The sequence below is a fragment of the Uloborus diversus genome, chromosome 8, assembly GCF_026930045.1.
Source record: "Uloborus diversus isolate 005 chromosome 8, Udiv.v.3.1, whole genome shotgun sequence".
Classification (NCBI taxonomy): Eukaryota; Metazoa; Arthropoda; class Arachnida; order Araneae; family Uloboridae; genus Uloborus; species Uloborus diversus.
In genome coordinates this window covers 133,766,174-133,780,098 of record NC_072738.1, presented here as the reverse complement: position 1 = coordinate 133,780,098, position 13,925 = coordinate 133,766,174, and the positions used below count along the sequence as shown (strand labels likewise).

General features: G+C 29.8%; 1 protein-coding gene across 1 annotated transcript in view; it reads right to left on the bottom strand.

Annotated features, from left to right (window-relative positions):
• LOC129227634 (cyclin-G-associated kinase-like) overlaps nucleotides 1-13,358 on the bottom strand; it is a gene marked incomplete at its 5' end in the record, with an annotated part of 32,953 nt that extends 19,595 nt beyond the window's left edge. The window contains 6 exon segments of the mRNA XM_054862222.1: nucleotides 1,239-1,318; nucleotides 1,932-2,049; nucleotides 3,676-3,756; nucleotides 4,043-4,156; nucleotides 7,107-7,240; nucleotides 13,087-13,358. Coding sequence (XP_054718197.1) covers nucleotides 1,239-1,318; nucleotides 1,932-2,049; nucleotides 3,676-3,756; nucleotides 4,043-4,156; nucleotides 7,107-7,240; nucleotides 13,087-13,358 — 799 coding nt within the window.
• Nucleotides 13,359-13,925: the final 567 nt, after the last annotated feature.

Sequence of the window (13,925 nt, the reverse complement as noted above, 5' to 3'; positions counted from 1 at the left end):
TGCTTTTATTGTTATAATTCTCTATGTTTTATTTAAAAGCTATCCCTGATTAGGTAGGACATATTTTTTGCGAAACTTGATGCTTTTGCCATTTTATTACCGATATTCTGTTTTTGTTAAATATATTCAAATAATAAAATTATTTTTATTTTAGTAACTTCATATTTAATTAGCGATTTTGTTTTCATTTTCCGGGTATTCATTGTTTTAGCTATTTTTAAACAGATGATGAAACAATATATATGTGATTACTTTTATTTAAAAGTAATAACTTAAAAACCACCTACACTTAGAGATTAGGCAACCCAACTGTTTGCTAACATGCGCTATTAAAGTTATATATAGAAACTGGCCACTGGTCTCGAAAAGTAGTTTTATTTGCTGAAAGTTACATAAATTTTCCAGCCAGCTGATCTCCAAAGGCAGTTTTCAATAAGTTATACTTGTAGACAAAAAAAATGGTCGTCAAAAGCCTTTTATTAAAAATATACAGACATATTAAAATTTAATAAAATTTTAACTACTACTAATGTAATACATTATAATTGTAACTATAAGGCTTTCATGCATTAATCAAGGAAATTATTTTTAAACATTTATCATTTTAAACACACATCATGGCAGCAAGACCGGTTTCCACAAAATCACAAAAAGTTTTTTAAGCAAAAACAGTTTGTTGGATATTTACTTGTTAAGCATTGAAAACTGGCTTATTTTCAGACTTTTACAAAAATTGTGCTTTTGAGTAATCCCACCTCAAAAACTAATTTGTGAAAAATTTTAAATACCTTACATAAGCATTTGAAAAGTATTTATTCTTTTTAATTATTTAAATAAAAATTATTACTGAAGATCAGAGTACATAAATCATCACAAATAAAACTGACTGTTAAAAAGTATTTAATAGACACAAACACAAGTGCTGTTTTCTAATTATTATTATTTTTTAATGAACTTACTTCATCCATTTTTTCTTTGCTTTGAAAATATGATAATGATCTTTAATTACAAATATGATATTTTCAGACTTCTTATACCAGTGAGTCATTACTGCACAAACTATTCTTCTAAATCCTGACAAAACAACTACTCAATTTAAACTAAATGCATAACAGACCAAGATCAAAACAAAATATGAAAGGAAACTTTTATTTTGGCCATGAAATGAGGCAGAGTATTTTAAACACAATTACATGGCTACTGAAAACATTCCATGAAGAAGTCATTTGTTTACACACCTGCTGAAGGTTAGAGATTGAGTTCCAGGAGCTATGAAACCAGTATTCAGCTGCAGCTGTAAGATTTTATATGCTGTAACCTAAAAATAAAAAAAAAACTCATTTTTATGCTTCATGATATGAATTCTCATATGACTCATTTGCATTATAGTAAATAATAGAAACTTTAATTAAAATATGCAAAGCAATATGCATTTTAAAGGTAGTTTAACAGAATTTACAAATATGAACTGATTAGCATAACATATTATAGTTTAATAACATAATATTATACATTTAATGCTTTATATAATAAACTAGTACTTAAATAGGCCTAGAGAAAAAATCTTAAAAAATCCAGTGGTTAGTTTTTCAATTTAATAATTGTTGCTGATCATTTTACTTAATGAACTTAAGTGGAACTGCACAATGTACACTTTAGTTAGAAGACAGATAGCTTTGGGCAAATAACTGCCAATTAATAGTAAATTTGAATCACATTTAAAGATAAAACAATGTTTGAGAATTTTCAGTTTTCATCTCATCTCAAGTTGAAGAAATGAAACTTTTTTTCAGGTAGATTAAAGAACCGTAAAAAATAGAAAATTAAGAAAATATTACAACAAAAAAATCTGGAAATTTGCAGAAATATGGAAGATTTTCACACCTCAAAAACAAAAATAATAACAACTATAAGCATCTGATATACATTACCTTCCCTTGAACTTTTCCTCCAAATGTTGACCTAGCATGATACACTATTAATGTAATATCACCAAACACTGCAGTTTTAAGCGGAATACTGACTTGGCCATCAGACATGTTGAAATGCCTACAAAAAAGAATGTGAAAATACTTAACAAAAGGATACTAAAACCTATTTGCATTTAAGATTCTTCCTACAGTAAAAAGATACCACCCTGCTTGGATTTTGTAATCACTTACTTACATCAAGATCAGAGGTGCCATAGAGATTTTTCGTAAAACCAAAGATTAGGCACATTCATTTCCCAAAATGTAGACAAGAAATCCCAAGATCAGGTAATTAATTCAGGTTTTTTTATATTTTTTTGTAATTGTGACCATTGTAGTTGGTCAATTATAGTTCTTGAAAATCATTAAGTAAAAAATATGATAGCTAATTCCAAATTGTATTCAGAATACTTTTTTTTCAGCAATTTCTTTAAAAAAATCTAGCAAAAACTGTCTTCCAATGCAAAAATAAAATCGGTTACCTTTTTTTAAAAATGTTTTGACTTGATGAAAAAACACAGATAGGAAAGAAAGATTTACGATATAAAGAGTACATGTATGACCAGAGCGAGGAAGATTTTCTCTTTCTTTTTTCCCCAACGTAATCATTTTGTTCAGTTACAACATGAGCATGAAAGAAAGCTCTATTCTAGTCTGCTCAGCTGAAAAATTACATGTTAGTAAAAATATAATGTTCTTTTGTTAAAATATTTTTAAATGAAACTTTCTCATCAATAAAACCTTAAATGGGGGGGGGATCCAAGCTTTGGCAGCCCTGATCAACATTGTACTTACACATGTAAAATTTTAATTATTCTTATCTGATATTGCTTCCAGAATAAAAACGGTAGAAAACAAAAGCATTATAAAAGTAAAGACACATAAAAAACGTAGATACAGTAGACTCCACTTAATAATGTGATCGCGAATAATATTATCAGTCATTTATTGCTATCAAAATCACTCGGTCCTGATTTTTTCTATTTATTTCAATGTTAAATATATCACTTTATTTGAAATCATTTAATATTATCAGTTTTCATTTCAGGGATAGCGTTTGAAACGATCAGAAAATTATTTGCCTACTCAAGATTTTACAAAAAAGGTCACCAAGAAACTAATTAAGATAAATTCTTTAGATGAAACGTCTAAAGTTTGATTTATAGATAGATCAAAATATCATTATAGTTTCCACATTAAAAAAACCAGAAGTTTGCAAGACTATTACAGGAAAACAGATGGAGGATGGAACTGATGAATAAGATGAATGCTTTATTGTTCAGCCAAATCCTAAAAATACTAAATTGAGGAACGTGTTGAAACCTGGAGTACAATACAGCTCTAATGACTACAACAAACATTGATTACAAGCAATGAGCTTTTTAAAAGCAGAAAACACTCAATAATAGATGATTTTTTTCAAAATGTGTAATTTTTTTGTTTTTATGGTTCAATGCAAAAATATAAGATTTGCTTTCTAATTTCATTTTGAAACTCAGTATGTCTGGTTTAGATAGGTAAGTTTAATGCTATTTCGTAATTTGCTCATTGTTACCGATTTTATCAAACTCGTTGTGTCCCTAAGTGATCACATTAATCAGTGACTACTGTAATTAAAATTTTAAAATCTGCTTAAAAAATTAGCTATGTAATTGAAATATTACTAATCAACTACATAAAAATAATTATGGGTAAAAAAAATTACCTTATTCTTTCATACTCTTGTGAGGTTGTAAAAACTCGATCCTCACCAACATAAATTTCAACAAAAGGTCTACATCCATCTCTAAAAATGTAATGAAAAAATGTATGCATAATTGTTCTCAAAGTAGCATCAATTATATGAATCATGCATTAGAATAATTAGAAAATCTATGCTGTAAGCTAATGTAAAATGTAATTTCCTTCATATAATAAAAATATTTGAGCAAACCAACATCTCTTTAAAACAATCAGTTAAAAATATAATTTTGCGCAAGAATGGATTGAAAACCATTAATACAAACGTTTTTGAAAATATGATAACAGTTCATATTTTACATAGTATCTTAATAGTATCAAAAGGTAGTTACCTTAATTTAGTAAAAAGAGGGACAGGTTTCATCACTATTGAGTTAATTGCAACAGGATTAGTATGAGGATAGACAGGTTTGTCGGATACAATATTAGCAACATATTGTATATACCTGGAAAAAAATGTTTAGCATATGAATTACTACCTGATTGAAAACTAAATCTTAAGGGGAATCATCAAGATATCACAAAATAGTTTCTGGGTAAAAATATAAATATTTATTTTTAATAGAACAACAGAAGCATAAGGGTGGTTCTCCAAAAACCTGACATTTTCCAATCATATTTAATAAAATAAAAATGCTGAAAAAAATTTGAAAAAAAAAATAATACTTACTCTTTGTTAGGAACTTATTCAGAGAAAAATAGAGGGAACTCACTTTAACTATGTTACAGCCTAGAAAGATGGGGGTCAAATTTTCATACAGCAAGAAACTGACAAGCAGCACCAAGAGAGTTACAAAATGAATTTCTTTATGGATTATCTAAAATGTAACTATAGTAATAAAGAAAAACTGAAGCTTAAATCAAAAAATTTGGTTAATTAAATGAAGAAACAAAATTTATGTGAAACCTCCCTTAACGACACCCCCAATTTCTTAGAGTGCAAGTCCCACATAGGTTTGTCCATAGTATTCACTCTGAATAGCTTACACTTTGAATAACCGACATTCATTTCAACAGAAAATAAAATCGATTTCTACATTAAAACTTTCATTAAGTTAGTCCAGAGGCCAATCCAGGATTTTTTTCTGGCTACCTATTTTTGTGAAAGTATTGCATCATTCTATTTTTGTGAAAGTTTTTTTTTTATCAGTGTTGTTTTTGTGAACTTTTAGAGGCATCCTAATTTTTGTAAAAGAGAAGTGGAACAAGTGAAATTTCAGTTTGAAAAGTGTAAATGTCATCTGGTATTATTTTTAACAGATTTCGTTTTTTGGGGAGGGGGGGGGGGAGCTGGAAACCTAAGAAGTATGAAAAATACCATCGTAATTTCAGCTTAATAGGCTATGTACTGTGTACAATATAGAAAATTATGAGAAAAAACGGTTTTTCAAAACAGATGTTGAAAGATTGCAATAATATTGCATAAATACAACAGCTAAAAATGAGTTAAAATACTACAAAAAGGTTTCTATTTAAGGGATTGTTCATATAGACCTGCTTAGAATTTTATTTTGTGAGTAAATTTTGTTTTAAACAGAGAAACAAATTTTATAATGCTAATTTTTGTGAAATTTTCGATGTTTTTGTGAAGCTACTGATTTATTACTTGATTTTTGTGAAAGTACCGATTTCAAAACAAGATTTTTGTGAAGGTACCGAAAAACGGTAGTAAAATCAGCCTGTATTGGGCCCTGTAGTCATACACAGTATGATAAACTTTACAAAAAGAAAAGTTACCTTCTCATTACCTGCCAATTGTTTTATAGTTCAGGAAATAAAAACATAAAACAAAAAGGGAATCAGCAATTTAATTTAAAGCAACTACGAAATTTATAGCAACATCGCTAACCTATTCCAGCAACATTTAGATAAACAAATGTCTAACAAATAAATGTCTTTTGGAACGCTTCCTCTGAACAACAACAACAAAAAAATTAAATAAATAGAATTATTCCACTGATACATTTTTTTATTTATCGTTTGTCAAATTTAACTTTCTTTTTTTTTAATCAATCTTATTTTCCAGCTAATGTATCAGAAATAAATCCTTCTATTCTATGGGATGCATTACCAGTGCTTGAGAAATAATGCTAGGAGAGTGATTTTTTTAAGGACAGGAGCATGATACTTTTTTTAGGACAGGAGTATGACACTTTCCACACAATATGCCTGTTGCGAAAGACCAGGATTGTAATTTAGGTAACTAATGTAATTTTTCGATTCTAAACTCTTAATTCAACTATACACTATGAGTAGAATCATTATTTTTCTTTTATTTAACACAGGAATTTTGTCAAGGAAAATGACAGCAAATATGTTACATACCCATTTTTGAACTTCAAAGTTTTAGTAAGAATAGCAGACAAATCATATGAACTTAATACTCAAGGAATCTAACAAAATGGTTGTAATAAAGTGTTGCAGCACAGCAAATCCAAAATTCATTTTTTTAATCTATAATAATTGAACTCATTCCTAGGATAGGGAGAATGACATGAAACCTGGGGACAAAGTTTAAAACGATGTATGTCGATGATTTAAATAATTTAATTTATTTAAAGAATGCTATTTTTCCCCTTTTTAGTATGCTTAATTTTGTACTACAAATTGAATTTATGGAATGTTTATGTAAAATTTTTAAATAATTGAAGTTCATTTGAAACATGAATGGGGACACGCCAAAAGTGTGACTTTCAGGTTATTTAACATTTTTTGTAGAAAAAACTAAATTAGTTATTGTTTTAATAAGAGTAGAATAACATCAGATAAGTTATTTCCAACTATTAAAAAATGAAAACGCTTTCTGAGTTAAACAATTTTTGTGTTAGGCTACTGGGACATAATATTGTTAGGATTTTGGAGAATCACCCATAAAGCAATAACAGATGGATTATATTTGTAGAAAATGTAATATTGCATTTCAAATAAAATCTAAATAATGATCCATAAAATAAAGATCTATTATTACAGTAACTGCATAGCAAAATAACTTTAAGATTGGATTACTGAACATCTTTCGCACATACGTGTTTAAATTTATAATACATTATCATAGTAACATTACTTACAGTGCCAGATTTATAGCTTTGGGGGCATGTTGCAAAGCATTTTTAGGGCCCTTTTGTCTACCACAGAAATATGTAAAACATTTATCATGAGCATTTTTGCATCCCCTTTGAGGCCCCTATAGTTGTGGGGCCTCTCTCAATTGCAGCATTTGCAACATAGTAAATCTGCCATTGACCACATATTAAAAAAAAATTGAGTAAAATAATAATAATTAATAATTAAAACAAAATTCAAAATAGAAACTTTAATTTATTAACATTATTTTAGCATTTAACACAGAAATTAGGATGAATTGGACCAACATGTAATTTTGAAACAAAATATTACCTGAACTGAGATGGTACCATCGTTACCCCACATCTTCTTAATGCGAAAAGTTGAAGTGCTTCTTCTGGTTTTTTAAATAATTTACAAAATATAAGAAATGCACAAACAAGAACTGCAGATGATGATTTTCCATCCTATATGGAAATATAAAAGTAATTGAGAGTCATATACTAGTGAGAAAAGATCCCCCCCGCCCACACATACACAAAAAAAGCATAAAATATCCTTTTGTGAAACTTGTATATAACAATACTCTCTATAATGATATTTTCTGTGGTCCCAGCAAAATTTTCATTCAAACTGCATTTTCAATCTGCTTATAGTGATAATTATGTTTTAGATGTACCTACCTAATAAGATATTACTCAATACATTGAAAAGTAGTACATTTAATTATCATGGCTTTTTCTATGTTAAAAATGTCTCAGAAGCAAGGATGCGAAATAACAAAACATTACATTTCAACAGTTAACACAGTGGAACCTCAGAAAAACAAACCAAAGGATATCCTAAATTCTGAATAATTTGAACAGTTTGAGAAGTCAATGAAGGACTAAATTTAGATTTGGGGAAGAGAAAAAAAGGAAAAATGAACAATTATGATTCAAAAGCTCAATTTTTTAATCCCATCTACTTTTAGCAAACATTTGAATGCAATACATAATACAGCAATGTATTGCATTCAAATGTTTTCAGATTTTTGGCGGTGTATTTCATAAGGTATGTAGCTTATGAAATACACCCCAACTCAGTCATTCTAACCGAAGACTTCAGTTTCGTGCTTATTAGCACTCATCAGCCCGGCATAGGAAAGTGACTGAGTTGGAGGTGGAAAACCTCTTAAGGAAGTCAAGAGTGCCAAACAACCTAATACTAGCTAATACTGAATTAGCACTGACCAGATGAGTTACTGAACAATGGTTCGGTTCAACGCGAAGATTGAAAGCAAGGCATTGTATTTTCTGCCTTAGCCTTGGCTATAGGGCGGTAACTTACTGAAAATACCATGCCTTGCCTTCAATCTTTGAGTTGAACCAAACCATTGCTTTGGTCACTCGTCTGGTCAGTACTAATTCTGTATTAGATACCAGTTTGTTTGGCACTCTTGGCTTCCTTAAGAGGTTTCCAACCTGCAGCTCACACACGTTCTATGCCAGGCTGATGCGTGCTAATAAGCACGAAACTGCAGTCCTTGACTGGAATGACTGAGTTGGAGGTGTATTTCATGTTTTTCTGCCTTAGCCCTGGCTACAGGGCGGTAACTTACAGAAAATATCATGCTTTGCCTTCAATCTTTGAGTTGAACCAAACTATTGCTTCGGTCACTCGTCTGGTCAGTGCTAATTCTGTATTAGCTACCACTTTGTTTGGAACTCATGGCTTCCTTAAGAGGTTCTCCACCTCCAGCTCAGCCCCTTCCTATGCCAGGTTGATGAGAGCTAATAAGCACGAAACTGCAGTCCTTGGTTGGAATGACTGAGTTGGCAGTGTATTTCATGTTTTTCTGCCTTAGCCCGGCTATAGGGTGGTAACTTACTGAAAATATGTAATTTATGTCGGACTGAATTCGATAATCTTTTGTTGGCATAGCAAAATGAATTGGTTTGCTACACGGTATGTATAAACATTAGCATCAGTACACTCACTCTGTACTTCTTTGTACTATACTATACATATGACTAGATTCCTGCTACTGCAAAATAGATGACGTATTAAGCACTCATGCTTTATCAGGGTAAAATTGATTCATTATCACTTTTGAGCTATATCACTAATGAGCTAATAACAAGAATTTAAATAGGTCACCCGGTAAATCTGAACAAGTCTCAGTCCCAATTTGTTTGGATTTCTGAGGTCCCACTATAGTTAAATTTGAACAATTTAAAAATTATGCACAGAAATTCATAGAATTTATCATTTACTTAAAAATTTACAAATAATAAAAAAATTGCATTTAATTGTTTTTAAATTTAAGTTAAGTAATTAAGATTTGCATGTACTTAAAGCATCACATTTGTTTTGTTATCAAAACAATTATTTTACTTCACAGGTACTTGACTTAATTCAATAGCTACATTTATAATTTTATTTTGAAACATCATAAAATCAGAATGTAAAGACAACTATTAAAAAAACTGATCAATAACCCCCCCACCCCCCGTTTTCGTTTGATAATTTACTTTTCTAACAGTAATTAAAATTGGTATTTCATTCGAAAAAATTTCGTAATGCTCTTTTTTATTAAAAATACTTTCTAGTGTTGATTTGGATATTGCTTTTTCAGGGTGGCGACAGGAACTGTGAAAAAAAGTTCCCTGACTTTTCCCTGATTTCCCTGATTAAGTTCACCAAATTTCCCTGGTTTACGTTACCAATGATAATGGTTTTCTTTCTTTGCTCTACTTGAAATCCATTGTATGTTTGTATAAAATGCAGTATTTTAAACGTTTTAAGTTGTGTAACTAAAGATATATTTTAAAAAGATGCTACTTTTTTAATAAAATAGTTAAAAAAAACATATCAAGTCAATTTTTTTGGGAGAAAAAACCTACAAAACAGTATATTAAATTTTTCTACAATGGAAATATTATAGAAATTTTTTTTAAAAAATACTTTGTTTCCAGAAACCACTTACATAAGAATTTTAAGAAACTATTAAAATCTCTTAAAAACATATGTGTATTTATGATATTACTAAAAAGTAATTGAAATTATTTTGAACTAAGTTCTCAAACAGTATAATAATTGTTGCAAGAATAACAAGTAATAGTGAAAAAATAGAAGTACTGTAGTTATTCTTACATAACTATTTGACATATTTATGCAAAACAGATGAAACCATTTGACATCCATTCATAGAGAGCTTTTCTCTAATCAAAAACATAGGTTTTAATGAATGAATACAGCATTTTAACAATAAAAAAAATAAATATATTTACTTAAGTACACAAGTTAACTCTATTTCAAATGATTTCAGTATGTGACGAAAAAAAATCTTAGATTATTGCTTTTGTAACAAACAACTTTGAACTGCAAGAAGAAAAAAAAAAGCAATTAGTTAATTTCAAAATATATAAAAGAAGTATACAACTTGGTTATAAAATTAAAGTATCACTTAAGTCTGAAGAAAAGAAAACCTTTATAATTTGCGGTGACAACAAATAGTATAACGGCAAGATTTTTTTATTGAAAGTTCAATTTTAGCAATTTAATTAAAAACGTGAAGAAGTAATAACTTTTAAGCTTTTATAGTATTAATTCAAAAATCGAAGACTTCTTGAAATCGTGATTGCAATACGCTAATTACTTCAAGATAATGAAATAAAGGCAAAGGAGCTAAGGCATTAATGAAGGCTTCCTCTTTGGCTGTATGGTTGTTTATTTTACATAGCATTGAAAGCGTAAAAGGAAATTTCAAGCTAGGTAAAATAAACAACCTAAAAGACACGAAGCAATCTTAGGAAGTTCATCCTGTTGTTAATAAGTAAGATTCAATACTTTGACGTTGAGGAAAAAAATGCACAAATATACGGCAGTGTATAATCGCATCTCATTAATTTTACTTTCTTTTTGAACAGATAATTGGCGGAAAATGCGTAGGGAATTGGAGAACTTAATTTTGTAAAGCAAAAAAAAAATTTTTTCTTCATAAAATCACTTTTCCCTGATTTTTTGTTATTTTTTCAAAATTCCCTGATATTTCCCTGACTTTTCCCTGATTTCCCTGATCTGTCGCCACCCTGTTTTTGCACCAAATATAACCATAAAAATGTATTCTCACATATTTTCCTATAAGATTTTATTTAAGTAACAATTTTAGTTTCATAAATAAGTGAATAAAGAGTGGAAAACTTCATTACACGAAAACCAACTTAAATTAAATTGCAAGTGTGCCTATCACCAAATTTGGTTCCGAGGAAACTTTAAACAAAACTGGAAGGAATTTAAATATTTAAAAACTGGCAGCTTTCCTGAGCAAGTATAGGATTTTTTTTGAGGGGACAATCCGAATTGTTTATTATCCTCACTTGACCGCTATTGACATTCCGGTTCCTTTTTCAAAGTGCCCACGTAAAGATCATCTCTAGTAATATATAAGGCAACACCTCATCCATATTTGTAATGTATTTCAATGTTAAATACAGGGTTCATACTCTATATGGATGAAAAAATTCCATGACTTTTCCAAGACTTTTTCGTGACTTCATAAAAATGCTCATGACCTTGTTATATGAAGATAATAGTAATATTTAATATAAAAAAATTTGCCAATTTTTGGAAATGTGCATTAGCGAAACTTCTATGTGAATGCCACCCATTAACTCATCGAATCACTTACTTGTGATTGGAAAAATGTCAGTGTGCACCTAAAAAATTAAACTATTCTTATTTGTCTTCATCATATAAATTTAAGTAAAGTAAAAATACAGCGAATGGAATGTGATGATTAAATGTCTAATATTTTTTTTATAAACAAGCAGAATGATAATGAATTGGATAAAGGTCGTTGAATGAGTCATTACCAAGTTCCAATAAATTTGCTTAAAAAGCTGACTTTTAATGTCAACAGTGCAGTTAATCATCAGCATAACTTGACATTATATTGGTTCTTTAAACAAAAGTCGCATTCTTTAGTAAATTCATGTTTCTAAACCAGAAATTTATTTATTTATTTATTTATTTATTTTTATTTTATTTTTTTTTTTTTTTTGAAACTCATTCAGTAGCGAATAAGTTTTCTGAATCAAATGTACTTATTAACTTATACGCACATTTTCAAATGCATATAAATTAATAGGTTCAGAAATTCCAGAACATAGTATTTGATTCCTGACATTGAATGTAGCAGTGGGTTGCATTTGCAGGCCGTATGTTCTATTTTAGGCACTACTGTTTTAGAGTATTAGAACTCCCCTATTTTTGTATTCTATCGCCTGACTAAAGATTTTCATTTTCTAAAACCTTCAGCAAATTAAGGTAAACTCTAATAAATTTAATAATAAAGTTTTTAAGGGTGATGGAAACTAACTCTGATGCAATTGAATTGCGTTTTTTTTTTTTTTTTTTGAGTGGGCATGGCAAAATCGAAAACGTGCAAGTTCGCTATACAGAAAGTAATATATAAGAAAGGTTGAAAATAATGGTTCAATCAAAATGAGTAAAATTGCAGAGCAAAAAAAGATGAGCGGCTGCTAGAGAAGTGGATGCAATAAGATTTCAAAACTCAGATTTGTTTTTGGGATCGTTCAATTTTCTAGTTTTAATAGATTTTAAGTGCAATAATGTTAAATCACTCAAGATTTCTTTTGCTGTTTTAGCAACTGTTACTTTCTCATTGCTGATGATATTTTTCCATGACTTTAAATAAATTTCCATGACTTTAAATGAAAATTTCAATTTTCCATGACTTTTCCAGGTCTGAAATTTGCTAAACTTTTTTCCATGACTTTCCAGGATTTTCATGACCCGTACGAACCCTGTAAATATATTTATTTATTTTATTTTACACAAACTGCCAAATGGCAACACCTTATTGTTGAAAAATAAAAAATGCACAAGATTGTGTTCAATAGATTTTTAATTTAATTGAGTGATGACATCTTGAGGTGTAACAACGTTATGTGTGATGTTACTAAAGTTTGATTGAATTTTACAATATGATAAAGTCAAATTTATACAGGATATTAGGGAGTTGGTTTATAGCTTCCTGAATTCCTCCTTACCTTAGGTTGGTTTATACTTTATAGTTTTGTCATGCGAAGACAAAAACTGACCGATGAAGAACCTGCTATTGCACTGCTAACGTGCTAAGATGCTATTGCAATTTTGATTGAAAAAACATCTTTTGAATGCAACTTGCCAGCATTCAAATGAAAAGGGCCTGAAGAGCCCATCGCCAGACGCAGATTTTTTTTTCTTGTATTGTACGCAAATTTCACAAAGCAAAATAATATACATATATATATATAATTCAACTTACTAGGCAATGAACAATACAAGTATTTTTTGGATCTTGTTTTAGATATAGATACATGTTTCGACACAATGATATTAAAGTGCTCAATGGAGGAGATTTCTTTGGTGGCCATCCAGCTTCAGAAACTTTGGCATTGAATTTTACAGAAGAGTACGCTCTTCCAGACACATTATAAACAGCATAGTGGCCAGGGTGTCTTGAATCTAACAGACCCCTGACATCATCAACATGGTTTCGATAGGCAGATTCAATTCCCTCGGCAGGATAAGACATCACTATGGGAGGGGAAAACAACACATAATAAATACACTGCACTCAAAATAAATGCTCTGTCACTAACAAATAAGGCACAAACTACAATAAACTATGTCATGAATACCAAAAATTGCTTTGCAGTCGTACAATGCAGCATTTCATATCCTCTTTTGATCTAAAGACCACTAAAAGTCAGGGGTGCCCACAGGGGGGGATTATGGCACAAGTTGCGCCATCAAAATTTTTGGGGGGGGGATTTTTTTTTCAGAAGGCTTTTTTTTTCTTTAGAGGATGACATTTTTGAATTTTTGTAAAGAAAAAATATTTAAACTCATTCAACAAGAAATAGATGCATTAACAATACTTTTTCACGTACTCTTGAGGGCCGTCGCCGTACCCCCCCCCCCCCATTCAGTTTTTCAGAAGTGGGGCCGCCAATATCATTTTAGCGATGCAACTACCGAAGAAAAAGGGAAACTCTTCGTTGTTTTAAAAAATTAAAATAGTAATTATAAATGAACAATTGAAATAATAGTGAAAAAAAGTATTTTTTCTGTGAAATTTGAATAGAAAATGTAATCTTAAAA